The sequence below is a fragment of the Pleurodeles waltl genome, chromosome 11, assembly GCF_031143425.1.
Source record: "Pleurodeles waltl isolate 20211129_DDA chromosome 11, aPleWal1.hap1.20221129, whole genome shotgun sequence".
Lineage (NCBI taxonomy): Eukaryota > Metazoa > Chordata > Amphibia > Caudata > Salamandridae > Pleurodeles > Pleurodeles waltl.
The window spans coordinates 389,092,977-389,112,758 of record NC_090450.1 but is presented as its reverse complement, the minus strand read 5'-3'; the positions used below and the strand labels follow the sequence as shown (position 1 = coordinate 389,112,758).

The following is a 19,782-nucleotide window of genomic DNA, read 5'->3' as shown; positions in this document are numbered from 1 at the left end:
TGATCATAGTAGTAAAATGAGGTTTGGGATGAGTCAAAGGAGAGATACATGATAGAGCATTTAGTAGGGTTATTTGGGAGATCATAGTAGTAAACTGAGGTTTGGGGTGAGCTAGGAGGAATAGAGGAGGGAACAGTCTAGGAAGGGTTATTTTGGATATCATAGTTGTAGAATGAGGTTTGGGATGAGTCAGACAGTGGAGAGAGAGGATCGATTGAGAGAGGTATAGGCTGAGACAGAGTAGTGCACTGAGAGAGTGATTTTGCCTTCTCTTGCATAGTCGGACCAAAGTAATAAATAAATATATAGATACATGATTACATAGAAAAGGAATGTTAGAAATGGGGTTTCTAGTTAGCAGAGGTATTCACCTTTGTCCAAATAGGGACCACAATCCTAGTCAGGGTAAATCACACACAATCCAAATTATCCTGTGCCCACCCTCTGGTAGCTTGTCACTGAGCAGTCAGGCATAACTTAGAAGGCAATGTGTAAAGTATTTGTGCAATATATCATACAGCAACACAGTGAAAACATGACAAAAATACACCACACAGGTTTAGAAAAATATAAGATATTTATCTGGTTAAATTAAGGTCAAAACTATCAAGATTCAATAAGCACAAGTTGAGATATCACTTTTGCAAGTTTAAAAAGAGTCTAAGATCTTAAAAATCAACAGTTGTCTCTTGTTTGCACAAAGTACCTGGTTTGCATTGAAATTATCCCGCGCGGAGACCGCAGAGTAGGAGATGCGTGAAAAAAATAAGGCGTGTGTCTGATTTCCTGATGTGGCACAAACAATGCGTTGTTTCTTTCCATGCTGCAAGACGCTTTGCGTCGATTTCCGGCTCGCAGTCTTGGATCCTCACTGTGATGTGGGGTTCTTTTGACACCCAGGGACCATGCAGGGAAAAATCCTGGGTGTGTGGGAAGAAGTCACAGGCATTGCATCGAGCGGGTAGGTGATGCGTCAAATTTGCTGTTGCACCGCAAAGGCTGCGTCAATTCTTCACTCAGGGAGTTGGGCTGCGTCATTCCGGCTAAACTGTGCGTCCGGGAGGGCTGTGCATCGAATTTCCAGTCGCAACACAGGCGCTGTGTTGATCTTTGCTCTGGAAGTCAGGCTGCATCGTTCCGGTTCAGCTGTGTGGCGATTTTCTCATCGCTGTGCAAGCTGTGCGTCATGTCCGGCAGGCTGTGCAGCGATTTTCGGCACACAAGGAGTTTCCTTGAAGAGGTGAAGTCTATTTGGCCCTGAGACTTCAGAAAACAGGAGGCAAGCTCAATCCGAGCCTATGGAGAGCACTTCTCAGGAAAGTCAGAGGCCAGCAAGGCAGCAGGGCAACAGCAAGGCAGAAGTCCTGTGGTATTGTTCTTAAAATGAGGGAATGTAGAACACGGGAGGTGGAACATGGGAGGCTGGTTGGAAATGGAGGGTCGTGAGGAACGGTTGGGATCCAGCGGTTGCTGTCGCATGTGCATGACTACCTGGAATAAAGAATCATTTAAACTACCTTCATACCTTCCTTTTTTCCCATTGGTGATGAGCGGGAAGCATCGTGGAAGACCTTGTGATGAGGAAGTGGCAGCAATCGGCTTATCTGTCCTTCGCTTGGAGTCTCTGTGCACGTCAACGATCGCTGGCCTGAGGACGCCAAGCAACGTGTTCACGGTTGTTAGGAGGACTGCAACTTCAATCTCCTGTCCTCAGCTTTGCCGATCAACACGATTGTATTTCTGGTGCTAGTAATTTCTAATCTTGCATGCCTTACGCAAAACGTTTGAGATTGCTGGTGTGTGTCCTTGATCGACTCGCGGCTGCCATTTTGGATGTATTTGATGTTACTGGTGCGCGACCCTGAACGACTTCCGGCAGCAATTTTGGCGACCATTTTGGACATCGACCATTGTTAGTGCGCGTACTTGCTGCCTAAACTTTGGTTGGCGGACATTTTCGATTGGTTTTGGCAACTATTTTGAGCAATTCTTCTGGATTTGTAATGTAGTTGCTGGCTTAAAGTCTTGTTTTGTGCATTATTGGCAGCAGTATTCTTCACTGCTTTTTATTCAAGACTATTGCAAGACCATACTACATATACATTTCAACTACAATTCAACTTCATTTATTAGCTTGAAGCATTATTAGCGGCCATCTTGCAATATCCTTCATTGTTGAACAATCGCTAGTCAGTATTATACATACAGTTTTTCAGGGAACTTTAACTTCTGCTTAAGTTTATTTATTATCTTCCTGGAATAAAACGTCAAACATCCAACCTCCACCATTTTTTCTCACGTGGTCAGCCTCCTATCCAATGGGAATTATGGATTTACTTATTTGAGGCTTATGTGGATGTTTTGGAAGATCAAGAATGCACGGCTGGCAGAAATTTAGCCTTGCTGAAACATAGATTAGGTGCGGTTGGTTTAAGAGAATCTAAGAACTTATCTCCAAGGGACAATGTCGGCAATGTTGATGTTAATCAGCTTGCCAAGAAGAAACTCCATGAACGATATGGCAGTAGGATTAATGTGGCTCTGGAATAGTACAAATTTTATTCTAGAACACACTATGATGACAAAACAATAAACCAATTTGTGGCTGCTCTCAGAGGTTTAGCTGTCACTTGTTATTTTGAACAAATTTAATATGACCAAGTTTTGCGGGATCAAATTTTAATGAAAACTGAATCTCGTAAAATCCAGGAGAAATTATGGTCATGTGGCAGTGAATTGATGTTGAAAGGGGCCATTGATATAGCGCGAATGATGGAAGTATCTGAAAAATGCATTCAAACTGTGAGGAAAAATATCTCTGACTCTGACCTTGGGCAGCTGGAGTCAGCGCTATAACGAACAAATCTAAAGGGATGGAAAAAAATGTGAATGGAAATAGTAAAAAGAATTGTTATAGATGTGGAGCTGGGGATCATCTTGCTAATTCCAAGAAATGTCCTGCACTTAACAAGATATGCAATTTGTGTAAAAGAATTGGCTATTTCGGCAAAGTGTGTAAGAGCAGTATGAAAGTTGTGTGAAAGGTGTGAATTATGTTGCAATTCATGATGTTTCTGACTGCACCAGATTTCAGGATTTGGTATTAAGTGTGTTACCAGATAACAATGACATTTCACCATTGCAGTCTTCTGGTTTACCCACTTGCAAATTAAGCATTGATGGTACTGAGGTTACTGCCATGGTTGATTCATGTGCGTGGTTCACCATTATGTGTGTGAGTATGTTTAAGAAATTATGGCCTGGCAGAGAGTTGATACCTACAGATGTGAACCCTGGAAGTTATACTGGTCACAGAAATTCTATGGTTCGATATACTAATGTACGCCTTGAGTTTGGGGGTAAGTGGTATAAGGGCAAATTGTATGTGGCCAAGAAGAGCCAGATGATTTTAGGTTGGCCACATATTATGGAATTGGGCATCAAAAATTATTCTACAAATCGTCCTGTGTATGTGGTATTGGATCATGATTTCCAAGGTGTTTTGCAGTATGATAAATTGAATGAATACTATCCTACAATGTTTTCAAAATCTTTGGGTAAATTGAAGAATTTGAAACATAAGATTATACTGAGAGAAAATGCAAGTCCAGTAAGACACAAAATATGAAATGTACCAGTGCATTATAGATCTAACCTTAAGGAATTGTTGAAGGACTTGTGTTAAAAGAATATTATTGAACCAATTGAAAGCTCGGACTGGATATCTCCTGTTGTGTTATCACTTAAGAGTAATGGGGATCTAAGATTGTGTGTTGTTTTAAGATCTCTGAATGATGCAATTTGGGTCGATACTTTTCCTTTACCAAATTTGCAAGAATTGGTGTCATCAGTGTGCCAGGCTACCATTTTTTCTACCATCGATCTGTCCAGTGCTTATTATAAAATTGAATTGGATGAGTGTTCAAAACACTATACAGCATTCATAACATCAGAAGGTGCTTTTTAGTACAAAAGGATGCCTTTTGGCCTTGCAAGTGCATCTGCTGTTTTCCAAAGAGAAATGAATAAAATTTTCAGTAAGGTGCAAAATGCTAAAGTATTCCAGGACGACATTTTGATATATGGGTGTGACAGATTGGAACATGATAAAGTTTTAAAGGAGGTTCTGTTCTTACTTCGTGAAAATGGATTGACAGTGCGGAAAGATAAGTGTACATTTGGGCAAACACAAGTAGAGTATTTAGGGCACATTATTTCTCGTGAGGGCATTCGTCCCAAAGTTAGCCATGTGAAGGCTATTGTTGCTGCACCTGAGCCGAAATGTGAAGAACAATTGATGCTGTTTTTGGGTCTTACTGAGTTTTATTCGCGGTTTATAGAAAACTATGCAACTAAGGTGGGAAATTTGAGAAACATATTAAAGAAAAATGTCCTGTTTGTATGGGGACAGGAACAAACGGAATGTTTTGATTCTATCAAACATGACATTGTTCAGGCTCTGTGTCTAAAACCTTTTGAAACCAATACTGATTGTGTGATTGCAGTTGATGCTAGTAATTATGGTATTGGTGCAGTATTTTCACAAAGAAATGGCTATGAGAAATGGATTGTAGCATATGGTTTGCATACATTGACACAGTCTGAGAGGAATTATTCGGTAATTGAAAAAGAATTGTTAGCAGCCTCATGGGCTGTTAAGAGATTTCGAATGTATGTGTGGGGAAGGAAATTTAAATTATGTACAGATCATAAATCTTTGGTCAATATTTTACAACCAGAAGGTGGGAAGATCTTATCACCAAGATTGGCAAGGCTTGCTTCTAAATTGCAAATGTATTTTTTTGAAGTAATGTACGTCCCGGGCAGAAACAACAATATTGCTGATGGGTTATCCTGGTTACCTGTTGATGAAGAATGTGTTGAAGCTGAATGTGATGTTGCATACACATATGAGGATGTTTTGTCTGGTTTGGAATTGCATGATGAATCTGAACAAGTTGTGTTGTCTGAACAAAAATGGGAAGAAGAAATGATGAAAGATAATGATTTGCATATGGTAAGGAAGTATATTATCGATGATTGGCCTTGTGAGCGATCATTGCGTGGTGAGAATGCAGCCTTATGGAAACTAAAAGATGAACTGAGCTTAGAAGGTGATGTAGTTCTAAGGGGGGACAGAATAATTCCTCCGAAGGGGGTATGTGATTTTATTGTAAGTAGGAGTCATGTTGGTCATAGTAGAATGTCAAGGAACAAAAGGCAGGTGAAGGAACTTTTCTGGTGGCCGGGTGTGGATGTGATGGTTGACAGATATGTGAGAAATTGTTCTATTTGTGCTCGGAGTGATAAAAGTGCGAAACCATGGTCGGTGCCCTTGTTACCGGTCGAATTACCTGATAGACCTTGGCGGAGATTGGGTATTGATTTTATGGCCCGTTTTCTACATTACCTGCAAAAGAAGCATATGCTATTGTCTTGATTGATTATTTTTCTAAACGGCCTGAAGTTGAATTTGGAAGCAAAATTTCTACTGAAAGTGTGATTGAAGTTTTGGAAAATACATTTGCTAGTGTAGGTGTTCCTGAGGTACTCGTGTCGGACAATGGTGTACAGCTCAGATCCAAGAAAATGGTTGCATTTCTGGAAAGGAATGGCATCAAACATATAAGAGTAGCTCTGTATAATCCTTCTTTTAATGGTCAGGTCGAGAGATTTAATAGAGTTGTTAAAGAAACTATACAATTAACTTGTAAATCGAGGATTCCTTGTAAACAAGCTGTAAGGAATATGCTCTCATCTTATAGGGTGTCACCGCATTCCGTGACTGGGAAGATACTTTTCGAATTATTGAGGGGAAGGAAGCCGTCCACCGGGTTGGTTCTGTGGTGGTTAATTGAACGAAATCGGGTGAAATTTGGGGTAGTTTGTGATAATGTGATGAAGGACATGGTATTAGATTATCAATTGTGTACTAAATTGTGCTGTGATACCAGATCTTATCTGAGCAAATTGAAAGTGGGGCAAAGTGTCCGTATCAAAATACCGGGAATTGTTGAGAAAGGAAAACCACAGTGGTCCGAGCCTAGGAAAATTGTGAAAATTTTGAGAAATGCAGTGAAATTGGATGATGGTAAAGTGTGGAATGTAAGGCGCTTACCGATTTGTAGAAGGGAGGATACGGGTGTTGAAGTCAAGCGAGATGATGAATGTTTAAATGAGTGTAGTGGGTATCTGTTTGGAAATGATTGTGCCACTAAAGAAGCATCGAGTTGTCATGAGACACATGTGAATGTAGATGAAGTTGTTCATCGCAGTGTGAGAGGAATAGGGAGCTTCAACTTACCTGAGTGATTATGTAACTGATTGAGATATTGTGTCTATCTCTCAGACAAAATATGTGATTATCTATTTTTTTATTGCGTGTTATATTATTTGTTACATTTATTTGGCATTCCAGTTTATGTTTATGCAAGTTATAAGTTCTTGTATTGTAATGTTCTATTACACAGTGTTACATTTGTTGTTTCTTTGTTGAGGGGAAGGCGTGTGGTATTGTTCTTAGAACGAGGGAAGGTGGATCGTCGGTGGCCGGTTGGAAACAGAGGGTTGCGAGGAACAGTTGGGATCCAGCGGTTGCTGCCGCATGTGTATGACTACCTGGAATAAAGAATCATTTAAACAACCTGCATACCTTCATTTTTCCACAAGTCCTTTACAGCAAAGCAGTCCAGGTGAGTCCTCTGGGCAGCCAGGCAGTTCCTCTTGACAAGTTGCACGATCTGGTCCAGAAGTGTCTGGTTTGGTGGGGTCATGGACCCAGTTTATATACCCAAACATGCCATTGAAGTGGGGAGGCTCCAAAGAGTGGTTTTGAAGTGCACAAAGTCCCCTTTCAGTACAAGTCTGTCTGCCAGGGTCCCAGTTGGGGTTTAGGCAGTCCATTGTGTGAGGGCAGGCCACTAGTCTTTGAAATGTAAGTGTCAGACCCTCCACCTTCCCAGCCCAGGAAGACCCATTAAGTATGCAGATAAGTGCAGGTGTGACTGCATATCCTGTGTTTGTGGTTTTCTGGGTGAAATGCACAAGGGAGCTGTCAACCAGCCCAGCCAGACGTGGATTGGAGACAGGCTGGAAGGCACAGATGGATTTTAAGTGCAGAGAAATGCTCACTTTCTAAAAGTGGCATTTCTAAAACAGTAATATAAAATCCAGCTTCACCAATAGGCAGGATTTTGTATTACCATTCTGGCCATACTAAATATGACCTGGTTACCCCTTTCTGATCAGAATCTACCACTCAAACAGTATATGAGGGTAGCCCTAATGCTATCCTATGAAAGGAGCAAGCCTCGCAGTAGTGGAAAACTAATGTAGGAGTTTTCCACTACCAGGACATATAAAAAACACATGTACATGTCCTGCACTTCACCTACATCGCACCCTGCCCTATGGGCTAACTAGGGTCTACCTTCGGGGTGACTTAAATGTAGAAAAAGGGGAGTTTAAGGCTTGGCAAGTACTTTTAAATGCCAAGTCGAAGTGGCAGTGAAACTGCACACACAGGCTTTGCAATGGCAGGCCTGAGACATGGTTAAGGGACTATTTATCTGGGTGGTACAACCAGTGGTGCAGGCCCACTAATAGCATTCAGTCTACATGCCCTGGGCACATGTGGTGCACTTTAATAGGGACTTACAAGTAGATCAAATATGCCAATTGGGTATGAACCAATGTTACCATGTTTAAGGGAGAGAGCATATGCACTTTAGCACTGATTAGAAGTAATAAAGTGTGCAGAGTCCTAAAACCAGCAAAAACAGTGTCAGAAAAGTGGAGGGAGGCAGGCAAAAGGTTGGGGGATGACCACCCTAAGGCTGTCAGGTACAAGAAGGAATATATTTGTAAGGAGGATAATATATTGAGATTTAAAGTTGTATTGTAAAAAACGTAGACTTTCAAGTGTTGCAGTATTTGAAGGTAATTTATTTGTGTAGTTTTAGTATCATTCTTTTTTATCTTTTCCTCAATATTTCAATAGTGAAATGCTTGTAGATAAATAGTTAAGATAATATTTACCTATGGTGATAGATAAAAAAGAGATGCATAAGCAGCTCTCTATATATTTAATTATATTTTATGTATTTTGTAATATATACATTTGATAAGCAGGCCTAAAGAGGATATTTATATTTAAAGAAAAAACATAGCTATTATACATATTTGTACAAACAAATACATATATCTCGATATATACATACAATCAAATTATAAATGTTTACCTACACATGGATATGCTGTACATTGCTGTTTGAGTATAGTGGTTATGTAGGAAAAAGCCAACTCTTGAGTAGTCTTCTGAAGATACGATTGTTATATGTAGAACCTATATTTGGGGGTAATGAATTAAAGAGTTTGGCTGCTTGAACAGAGAAATATCTACCACCTATTGTCCTTTTCTTATATGGTGGGGTTTTGAGGCGAGGTGCCAATCTTGAGCAGAGGTTGATTGAATGTATTTGGTGATTTTATTACTGATAAAAAGCGGTCCTGTTCCATGCATTGTTTTGTGAGCAAAGCAGCTTAAGGTGGATCTTCTGGAAACTGGTAAACAATGTAGGGCCCTCAAGGCAGGGGAGATGTGGGCTTGTGAATTTACAGGTGCCTAGCAGCACAGTTCCAAGTAGATAGAGATGATCTGTGGTAGAGACCATTGGTGTAATTCAGTTTAGGCAAGAGAGATAGTAGCCTGGACCTTGTGTGGAAATCCCAGGTGGCGGAAGAAGCATCGCAGAGTTTTCATGGTGATGATGCTTGGTCTTGCTATTTGTCCACTTGGGCATTCATTGTTAACTTGGAGTCCATGGTAATTCCAAGGTTTCTTACTTCATTAGGTACTTTAGAAGGTGGTCCCAGATTGTCAGGCCAGGCGCAGAGTGCGTCATAATTTTCCAATCGCCACATGTGAGTATTTCCGTTTTAGAAGCATTCAGTTTGAGATGGCTCAATGTCATCATCTGATCAATGGCTCTGAAGCCACTAAAATTCATGAGTTTCCAAAGTTGTTGGGGCTTTCCAGTTTAAGAAGTATTTATGTGTCATCTGCATAGCTATAGCATGTGAGCTGAAATTCATTGATCACTGCTAGTGATAAAGTCATATAGATGTTGAAAAGCATGGGTGAGATGACGGAGCCTTGAGAGACCCCTGCTTTGTGAAGTACGGTTTGAATGGGAAAGGGGGAGAATGGATGACATTTGCTCTTTTTTGAAGGTAGGATGTGATCCAGACGAGAGCAGTCTCCTCTATGCCGGCTTTGTAGAGTCTTTGTATTAGGGTGTCATAGTCAACTGTGTCATAGGCAGCTGAGAGGTCCAAGAGAAGTTGTACAGCAACTCTATTGCAGTCTACTGTGTTTTAAGGCCACCCAAAATGGTGCTGAGGGCAGATTCTGTGCCTCTTCCTAGGGAAAATCTAGTCTGGTAGTCTGAAAGTATGGAGTTATCTTCAATGATTTGTGACACCTGGGTGAATGCTGCTCTTTCTATCAGTTTGCCCAGGAAAGGTGCATTTGTAATCGGTCTGTAGTTAATGGGGTCATGCAAGTCCAGGTTTGTTTTCGCTAATAATGAGCATATGTATGCCTTTTTAGGTCTTCTGGAGAGATTCCTGTAGGAAAGGAATTATTGATGATTCTTCTTACTGGTGTAGCAGCAGAGGTAAATAAAAGAATGTTCTTGAAAATGTGTGGTGAACAAGGGTCAGAAGGGCAGCAGGAAGGCCTGCTTGCTATTGACTAGATCGATAAATTCACTTTATGATATTTGTTTGAAGGAATGCAGAGACTGGGTGACTTACTCTTGGAGGGGAGTTTTGGAAACGGGTTGATGCTGGTGGTTTTCCTTTGTTTTGAATAGGAGTCCAATGTGTCTGCTTTGGTGGAGTAATGATTTACCAGTTTGTCTGTGAATTATTGAGTAACGGGAGGAGTTCCTTCCATTTATTTAGGTTTATGAAATTCTGTGAGGATTTTATAAAATTCTTTATTTGAAGATTTAACATTTTGAATTCCATCTGAGCTGTACCTTTTTTAGCTTTTTTAATTGTCGATTTGTATATTCCTCTAGGTTTGTGTGGGTGAAGTTTGTCTTGATTGCTGTTTGTTTTGAGCCAGGTTCACTGCAGCCTTCTGATTTGTTGTTTTATCTTTTTTAGTTCTGTATTTCTCAAAAATGCTTATTTTCGATTGCTCAGTTTTGTGGTTCTTGGTGGTATTAGGATATCAAAAGCTTCCTGTAGCCACTCATACAGTGTTTGAATGGATCTAGATCTAGATCTGTGTCGGCTGTTAGTTGTGTTTCTGAGTATTAAAAATTGAGGGCCCCATTTACAAGGCCCTTGCACCAAAGTGGTGTCATTTTTTTTCACGCAGCTGTGGTGTAAGCAGTGCCTTACACTGCTCCAGATTTACAAACTGACGCATTGAGCCCATTTAGCCAGTCTATAAATCCTTGAGTTGCATACCTGCACCAGGTATAATGTACGCAGGGTAGGTGTTCCCACGGGAAAAGCCATACAGAACAGATACATTTCACTGCATCATACTGCGGCTTTACTGCAGCAGAATTTTACTGCCTGCTCAGAGCAGGCATAAAATTTGATGTAGGACTTTTCTCTAAGGGCGCCTTCTCACATTGCTAGATTAGTGTCCTTTTTTTTGACACAACTCCAGCAGTGCGTGAGCTTAGTGCCAACAGATGCGTCACAATTTCTGACGCATCTGTGAAAACGCACACCATGGAGCTCTGTATTGTAAATACAGCACATTCATTGTGTTGTTAGTGGATTGTAGGGCATTGCACGAATCTGACGTATCGGGCCAATGTGTCACATTCTTGTATATGAGGCCCTGAGTTTGTTCCATGGTTGATAGGTGGATGCATGTAAGGTGGTCTTGAGTGTGTTAATTTGTGGTGTTCTATGTTGGAAAGCTACCAAATGGTGGTCTGACCATGTGACTGGAGTAATGCTTAGAAAGATAACTAGTTCTGGTTTTGCAAAAGTGACATCTAGGATGTGTCCAGTGATGTGTGTGAGATTGTGTACAATCTGATGTAAGTTCAGTGTGACTATGCCAGTGATTAAAGCTTTTCGATGGGGCATATTGGGTTTGTCAAACCAAACGTTTAGGTCTTAAAGAATGCATAGGTTGGAGTACAGATTATAAGGTTTGAAACTGTGTCTAGAAACGCATCTGTAAATTTGCATTGCTAGGTGCTGGTCTGTAAAGGAGGAGGAAGTTGGTGTAGGGTTGCATCTGGTGATGAGGGACTTACAACTGTGCATGGAAATGCCATCTATTTCTGTGAGATTCATTGTTTGCTTGAATATAACAGCAAGTCCATCTCCTCTTTTGCCTATATAATTTTGTGTGGTAGCTTGATAGCCTGGAGGAATGGCTTCATGCAACACTGGAGCCATGTCATCTCCTAACCATGATTCAATTATAAAGAGCAAGTCAGTTTGTGTGCCAGTGAATAGTTCGTAGATGTGGTGCTTGTTTTTAGTGAGTGATCAAGCATTTATGAGTTGGCACTTTGAATATTGTGTTTTAGCGGTGGTGTGACTTTGTTTTGGAGAAGAGTGGGCAGTATATCTTGAACGTGTAGCAGGTGTGTCATTAGTATTGGTATTAACTGTATGAGGGTCACAATAGTGTTGTTTTTCTATCTCGTGTTCTTTGTCCAGTAAGTTTAGAAGGCATTTTGTTGGGTTTTCTTGTGTTGGTGGTGGAGATGGTGGTTGAGAGTGAGATGGTGAGTTGTGCTGTTTTTGTAGAGTAACTTTGTTGTGTAATAGAGATGGGGTTGTGAAGAGTGGCATGTTGTTTAATTTGTTTGTGTCTGTTTAGGGTGGAAGGTGTTTGGGTTAGGTGGTGGTGGAGCCGATGGGTCATATTTTAAGGCTCTAAATTGTGCAATGGATGATGACAGGAGAGTGAATGAGAGATGTTGTGTTGGTGTATTTGTGGTTGATGTTGGTGAAGATAGAAAATGTGTGAATAAGGATGGTTTAGGATGTGTGTTATTTGTTTAGTAGAGGGAGTGGGTGTATGTTGCTAATTTGTGAGGGAAAGTATTTTGAAAGTATGCGATTTTGATGTGCTGGTGTGTGTGTTTTGTTTTGTTTCTGTGAAGTAGTGAGAGGAGATATTGATGTAGTGGTTTTCTGGGAAGGATATGTAAGTAAAGTACTGCTAGTGAGTGGTATTTGAATTATACGGGGAGGGTGATATGTTTTGGAGAAAAGTGTACATGGTGTGTAAGAGGGGATGGACAAGAGTTATGAGTGTTTGATTTGATCACTGGAAGAGATAGTATGTGTGGTGGAGTGGAGTTTAAGGATAGTTCAGTAGTGTGTTTTTGGTAAAAAGAAGAGGAAGGTGTTAGTGGATGACATGATGGAAGGCTGAGTATAGGTTTTGCCATCATAGAAAAGGGTCTGTTAGGAGGAAGTAGAGGATAGAGGTGGTATTTTGTATAAACAGAGAGTGTGTGTCTGGATGCATTAAAGTTATGTATAATGCAGCTTTGTAGTATGTTGGTGATGTGTGCATTTGTTAGTGGTATAAGACAGAGTTGTGTTTTGTGTGAGAATGAAGGCGCAATAGTGTTGTAGTTGGAGTAGAAAGGTGTACAGGGGTAGTTTGTGGGGGTTTGTAGTGGATGTTGAGTCACTGAAATCTAATTGATCTTTGTATGTGGTACATGAGTAGAATGTCTTTGCCGATATTGTGTCTGCATGTTTGCGGATGTGGATGGCTTAAGGTGGTTTCCGATCAATGAAAAATTGGGCAGCATCTCTGGCCCTAGGCCGGACCCAAACAGGCTCAAACAGGCAAATGCCCTTGTCCTCTTCACCCTAAGCCTTGACGCTCGGGCTGAGATGCCCTGACTCCTAGGCTTAAATAGCCCTTTTTCCAATGGACCCCTAGCCCTAACCTAAACCAATGAGAATCCTAAACTTAAACCCTGGAGCCACTGGGAGACCTGGCCCTAATAATCAATCACAGCCCTTGTCCTAATTGCCCATGTCCTATGTCCAATGAGAACCTTAGCCCTATGATATAATCAGAACCCTATCCCCAAAAGCCAATCAGAACTCAAACCCTAAACTGTAATTCCAGTAGAAACCCTAGCCCTAGAAACCAATCAGAAACCTAGCCCTAATAGACAATCAGAACTCAAACCCTAAGCCTTACTCCATTAGAAACCCTAACCCTAGTAACCAATCAGAACCCTAGCTCTAACAGCCAATCAAACCTCAAACCCTAATCCCTTAGTCTAATAGAAATCCTAGCCGTAGCAACCAATCACAGCACATATGCAACAACCAATAAAAATGTATGTAAGGGGCATGTGACCTTAAGCACAGGCTGCCGTGGCAAGGGGTAGGGAGGTGCTCCTCAATTCATAAACCCTTGGATACAGACAGTCTCAATCCACACTTTGTACCTTCCTGATTCAGCCTTACAGGTAAGGCCCAATTACGAAACCACTAAGATACTGCTTTTTCAAGCACTTAAAGTAATCACTTTTTCAGTCCAAAAACGAGTGCTATATACACTTTGCAGGCACTGTTTATACCTTAAAGCAGATTATGAAGTCGCTTAAGCACTCTTTAGTTAGCCACTGATGTGTATTCTGCCTTTTTATCTTGTAGGCAGGGGGGCCGGGGAGGCTTAATACAGAATAGGGGGAAAATTAGGAATGAAACTCAAACAGTCACAGGTAGAACAAAACAGCAGTTTTTAAAGTACAAAAAAAATGCACAAGACTAGAGGTAAATTAAACAGTCATGGATAGGGAGAAATCACTTATAATTGTTTTAAGAAAACACAACACAGAGTCTGCGTTCTTATCACCTTTGTCTCTTGCTCACTGGACTGTTATTTTCACAGAGAAGCTGGGGTCACAAAATGGAGGTGGCTGTCTTGGGGTTCCCTCCACAAACTTAAAGGGCCAGTGCAGGTGTGCAAGGGGAGCTCAGGGTAGCCTGGGAGCTAGAGGGCCAATCAGCAAGCACAGGCTGCTGGGGCAGGGGGGTGCTCCTCAATTCATAATCCCCTTAGATACAGACAGGCTCAATTCACACTTTGTACTTTTCTGATTGAGCTCTACAAGTAAAGCCTAATTCTGAAACCACTTAAACACTGTTTTTTCGTGCACATAAAGTAATCATTTTTTCAAGCCAAACACAAGTGTTACGTACACTTTCCAAACACAGTTTAAACCACAAAGCAGATTAAGCAGTCTCTTAAACACACTCTGAATTTGATTTTTTGTGCATGCATTTGCCTCTGTATGCCTGTGTTGGTTTAATTCACCATGGGTGAGGAGTACAAATATGTTTGCTGGTACCTATTTACAACTCCATTTGTGTTTGCGACGTCTTCTCGTGGGCGGTGTCCATTTACGCGTGTGTGTGTTCTCAACTTTGTTTGGGCTGTTTTGAACTCGTGGCTGTCTCATCTGCTACGTGATAAATACAAGAATATTACGTTTATCTTCCTTTCTACATTTGACTGGATCTTACATGTGTGATTCTGCTTTTCAAAATTGTCATTGCAATGCGGGCGCTTTAAAGTATCCACGAACTGCAAATACATTCTAGTTTGTCTTTACCTGCTAGTTTGTATAACAGATGTGAAGGATTTTTCTTTAGATTTACATACTTGCTGTTCCTAAAATTGCCACTCGAGGACAGCAAAGAGCTACAAATCCCACAACCTCTACTTTAATCTTAATCAGGACCTGTAAAGGGAGATTTCCTTTAAATACTCTAGTAACAGAGCCGTGTTCTACGAGTGGTTGTTTTTAAATGGAAACTACTGAGATCCTGGACTTAACTTCCATATGGCCTATGTATTTTTATTCACATTGTCTGAAAACAATTCCAGAACTTGCTTTTAAAATGTATGTCCAAGAGAATGATGATGCCACAAATTCCCACTTCCCTGTGTGTTTTTTTTTTATTTACCATGATCAAACATCTTCAACAGGATGTTCCTCCGTTATTACGAGGTACGTCTCCCAGGCTGAACTAGTGGCTTGTTGTAACAGACATGCCCCACACGTATCGCTGCTCTATGCAAGGTGAAACATAGCTGCTCCCTCTCTTTCGAATTCACATTCAGATATTCTTGGAAAATACCCATTTGAAAGGGGGTCTCAAGGGTTCATTCAGAATTGCCCAGATTTGCTTCACCATGGAAGTTACTGATACCAAAGTATGGATAATTCCAGGGGTTGCGGGGAGAGGTGGGGGAGCCAGCCGTTTTCCAGGTCCCTCATAATGAGGACATATGTGCAGATTGTTGCTCTTTTGGTGCTCAGAAATACCAGAAGCCAAAACCCATTGTCTACTTACAAATTGAACCTTCTCCGTGGTTTGGGGGGTGGGTGGTCTTGACCTGACTGTGGAAAGCTCAGTTGTTTCTAGGTTCTGTGAGTTTGTACAGGGTTCCCGGCCCTGGTGTGCAATACCTAAAGAAAGAGTGCCCCACTATGTAGGATTAACCCTAGAAGAACAACAATCTGTGACAAAAAAAGGTCTTAAGAAGCGAACAGAGACTTACCCCAATAATAGAAATTAACTGATGACTAGTCTTTTAATAACTCTGAGTCCAGCTCCAGGAATGAGCTCCCGTAAAGTTGTCAGGGTGCGTTGGCGGTTACCTGAGTTGGAGCTACTGAAGATTACATGCCAGTATGGGTGCAAGTTAATTGGGTTCCTAAGTGATAGTGCAGATGAGTAGAAGTGAGATACCCATAAATTAGGGCTTAGTGATTATATGAGTGTTCGAAATAATATGTTGACTAAATATAGAAAACAGATCCTTTAATAGGGTAATCAGAATGTGACAATTCAGGTGGCAAAACTAGCCTGATAACGGGAACAAAACAATTTCCCTCTCCTGAGTACTCCTTGTCATCAGGGCCATGACTGGCTTACTTCTTATTCACGGTGGGTGGCTGTCTGTCTATATCCCTGTTGCAGAATTCTGAATGCAGGTGCAGAAGCATAAGGGGAACCGGGTGACGCCTGTGGAGACCTGTGTGCCAGTGCTCATGGCCCCACTGTACAATCGCCACCATTATTTATCATTTTATGGCGTTCCAACTCTCAGGCAACTAATTGGGAGCAGCAGTCTATATCCTGTTTCAGACACAAACTGAAGATGAACACGATTACAAGCTGTGCAGCAATTGCACACACCAGTAGTTTTCGCCCTCCAGTTTTTGTCCAGGTAATGTGTACTGCACATTAGGCAAGCAACTTGCACAGATGTACTCTTTACAAGCGTCAGAATGGGGGATAGGATGGGCAGCTAGAGTACTATACCTTGCTCTGCCATGAGTTAGCTGTGAATGGGTCATGAATGCGGATCCAGTAAATACTGAACCCAGTGTAAAAGCCTGCACAGTTTATGTCCCGTCTGTATTCAGAGTCAAAGTTGGCAACACCTCTGCACACCCCTTGCCCGGCACCTCAGATATGACACTTGTCTTTCCAACTTGCACAATATTTTTCTTTTTCACGTTTCCCTGCACTTTCTGCACAGCCACTTGCATGGCTTCCTAACACAGCTCCCAGAGCTCAACTACAGGTCTTGCAGACCACGCTTCTAGTCCGACTGTAAGCTACGATCTGCTGGTCTGTCCTGCTCACAAGCATCTTAGCTGGGTAGTTTGTTGGGGTAACTGCTCTTGCTGTCTCCACAGGAACTCAAGGACGATCTTCTCATGTCTTCTGCTTCCTCGTGGTTTCATCGTAGATACAATTCACCAACTTTCTAGGGGGGATCGCCAGAGTAATAGTCCCTATTTTTTTCTCTTATATTTAAATGATTTGGATCTGTGTTTGTTGAAAAGGGTACGGGCAAGCCTATAGCTGAGAATACACCTTTGCCAGTACTCCTCTACGCGGATGATGTAGTCCTTAGTGACAGAGCCCTTAAATGCATGAAAAAGTTAATTGATGCCTTTGTAGATTGTGTGGATTGGCTTAATCTCGAAACCGACCTCAGCACAACTTCTTTATGAACTGTGGTAGCAAACAATTGAGTACCTCGGAGTTTTCAATCAAGGGTCATTGCCTAGAGAGTGCACATCATTTTCCCTATCTGGGCATAACTTTGGATGAAGCTGGGATTTGGGAACCCAGCCTGCACATCGGAAAACAATATTTCTTTCAGTTAGTGAGGTTTGCATTTAATTTAGCATCTATTATTGTGAGCAAACCCATCACAGCCCTTATGGAAATGTTTAACTGCAGATGCCTCCCTGTGATGTGTTATGGCTCCAACATTTGGAGTGACAGGGATGTCAGCAGTCTCCAAACAGAGGAGAATTTGGAGGCATCAAATTAAGCTAGCCCTACGTTTATTGTGGTGATCCATATGGACCAACCAGTATGCAGCATTAAATACGGATATTATTCAGAACTGTCTGTCCTGTGAGTATGGGCTAAATATTCTTGGCTCTCTTATATATTAAGTCCCACCTTGAGTCCCTTGGCAGGGATGTGTTATTTAGTAGACCAGCAGAGATTGTGGCTTTGGATAAACTGTGGGTTGGTTAAAGAGAACTTGTAGGGAATTAAGAGTGAAAAGCGGAGCTTGCGGGTATTTAAAAACTGGCTAGTAGGATGGTCGCAGGAATTGTGATAACTCAATCAATGGAGCAGCATCTTACCTTGGTTAGTAACTCATGGGAGCATTCTATATTGACCAGGTTCAGAAGCAGGACCATCCACTAGCAACTGAGTATCCCCATGTACCAATTATATTCAGGCTCACTGGCCCTATGCCCCTGTGATTATTACACACAGTAATCTTTGTTAAATTTTACGTTTGTTGTACATATTATGATGGGCCTAGAAATATTTTCACTAAACCAATTTTAAGGAAGTTAAATTTTAGAAGGTGCAAACCTGCTTTTACCTTTCTTTAAACACTCCAATCTCATGCCTTAAGTAGCTAGGTCCTTTTTAAAAGCAGCTACCCATTTTTTGAATCACTAATATTTTAACTTGTCATATGTTTGCAATCTGAGTATTATGCATGTATGGGAGGATAAATTAATTGAACTATTTTCTGACGATCTTGATTCTAAAGTCTTTGTGCACTTTAATGATTATTTTTAAATAATCGAATAAAGACTTGTCCTTAATTCACCACATTTTAACAACTCATAAATGTGTATGTCACTTTCCAGGACTGTGGAATTTTGCAAAATAGACAAAACAGTTGATCCATCTGTAAGAACTCTGGATGCTGACAAGGCTACCGTGAGGCTGATGAAAGTGTATGAGTTACATTACCCGTACAAAGCTGGCAGGGAACCAGCCTTCATTGTCCAGGATTCGTCCCCACCACCACTCCTTGTTAGTGGCATCCATCACTTCAATTACTCCACCGGCCTTGAACCCCAGTTCTTGTTCATCCATCGTGACATGGTCCCAGAGGGCCTCAGCATACACCACACTGCCGTCACTGATAAGCTGCGAGAATAAAAGAAGTGTTGCATCAGAAATAGCACAAGGCACAGAGGGTTATATAAAGAAAACCCATACCAGGTCTCCAAAGGCGTCAACATATATAGACACGGATAATGGTAAACGTATACTAACATTGACCCAAACAGGAATAGTGACATTGACAAAGAGATATTGACATAAAAGTGCAAATACTGACAGATTTATAAATCTTAAAGTAGGCCTAAGGTTATTGATATAGAAGAACTGATCTTAACAGACATATATTAACACAGACAGGTTTTGACTTAGAAACTTGGATCCTGACCACAGTATTCGTTCAGGTACATAGATACTGAATTGGCACACTGATACCAGCAAGACAGATATTGACATGTTACCATATACGTACCAAGGATAGTGACGCACATATTGACATAGATATGCATATTGACATAGACTCAATGGGCCTGATTCACAATGGTAAACTAAAAGCTTACACTTTTGTGTAAGTGTACGATTTTTTGCATTTCCCAAAGAAGCTTTACGGGTAGTACCTTTACGGCTGTGAAGTCTCTGCGTTTGTGGGAGAGACTCCGCACACAAAAAGCCAGGCAGTCATAAAGATACGACTCTGCGAATTGCAATTATTGTAAACTTTTGTGAATCAGTCCTAAAAATTTAAACATCAGGGAATACCTACTGACACTGACAATGGCTTAATTTAGAATCTGAATTACAACCAAGTGTTAAGGAAATCGCCAGGATGTGAATAAAAGCACTACAGCTAACACCTGGAAGAGGGCTCGTTTTAATAAACAATGCGACTTCGTTACATCTTGGAGCAGATTTGTTTGAAATTACAATCACTCGATCCAAACTGCTGTGGCTAATGAGGTCAGTAAAATGAATCTTAAACTTTCGCATTTGATGCAAACTGAAAATAGGTGGATTGACGGGGAGAAATTATTCAGTCTGTTGAAGTTCCTACAATTCACCTCAGAAATTATGTATTTATTGTTCATGCGAAATCCTATCCTGCCATGCTTTCTTTTGAAAAGGTGATTGGAATTGTCCCTAAAACAAATTATGTTCGGTTGCACGATGCTGAGGAATGTGTACTTGTGGGAAGAGTTTAACAGCGGCATGGAATGTGTACTTGTGAAACTAAGTTAACAAATAATCTCTCTCACCTATTGTTAGTTTGGTCTTTTTATGGAGTGAAGAAAACAGCATTTACGTCCATTTTTAATGAAAACGGCAGATTTAATTAAATACATTTTTTTA

The 19,782-nt window shown here is 41.0% G+C and overlaps 1 protein-coding gene across 9 annotated transcripts in view; it reads right to left on the bottom strand.

The window, feature by feature from the left end:
• Positions 1–19,782, bottom strand: part of ARHGEF4 (Rho guanine nucleotide exchange factor 4) — a 1,288,638-nt gene that overhangs the window by 174,409 nt on the left and 1,094,447 nt on the right. For all 9 annotated transcript variants that reach the window (XM_069213714.1, XM_069213712.1, XM_069213711.1 and 6 more), the window contains one exon: positions 18,343–18,522. In XM_069213714.1, the coding sequence (XP_069069815.1) occupies positions 18,343–18,522 (180 nt within the window). The remainder of the gene's footprint in view (positions 1–18,342; positions 18,523–19,782) is intronic.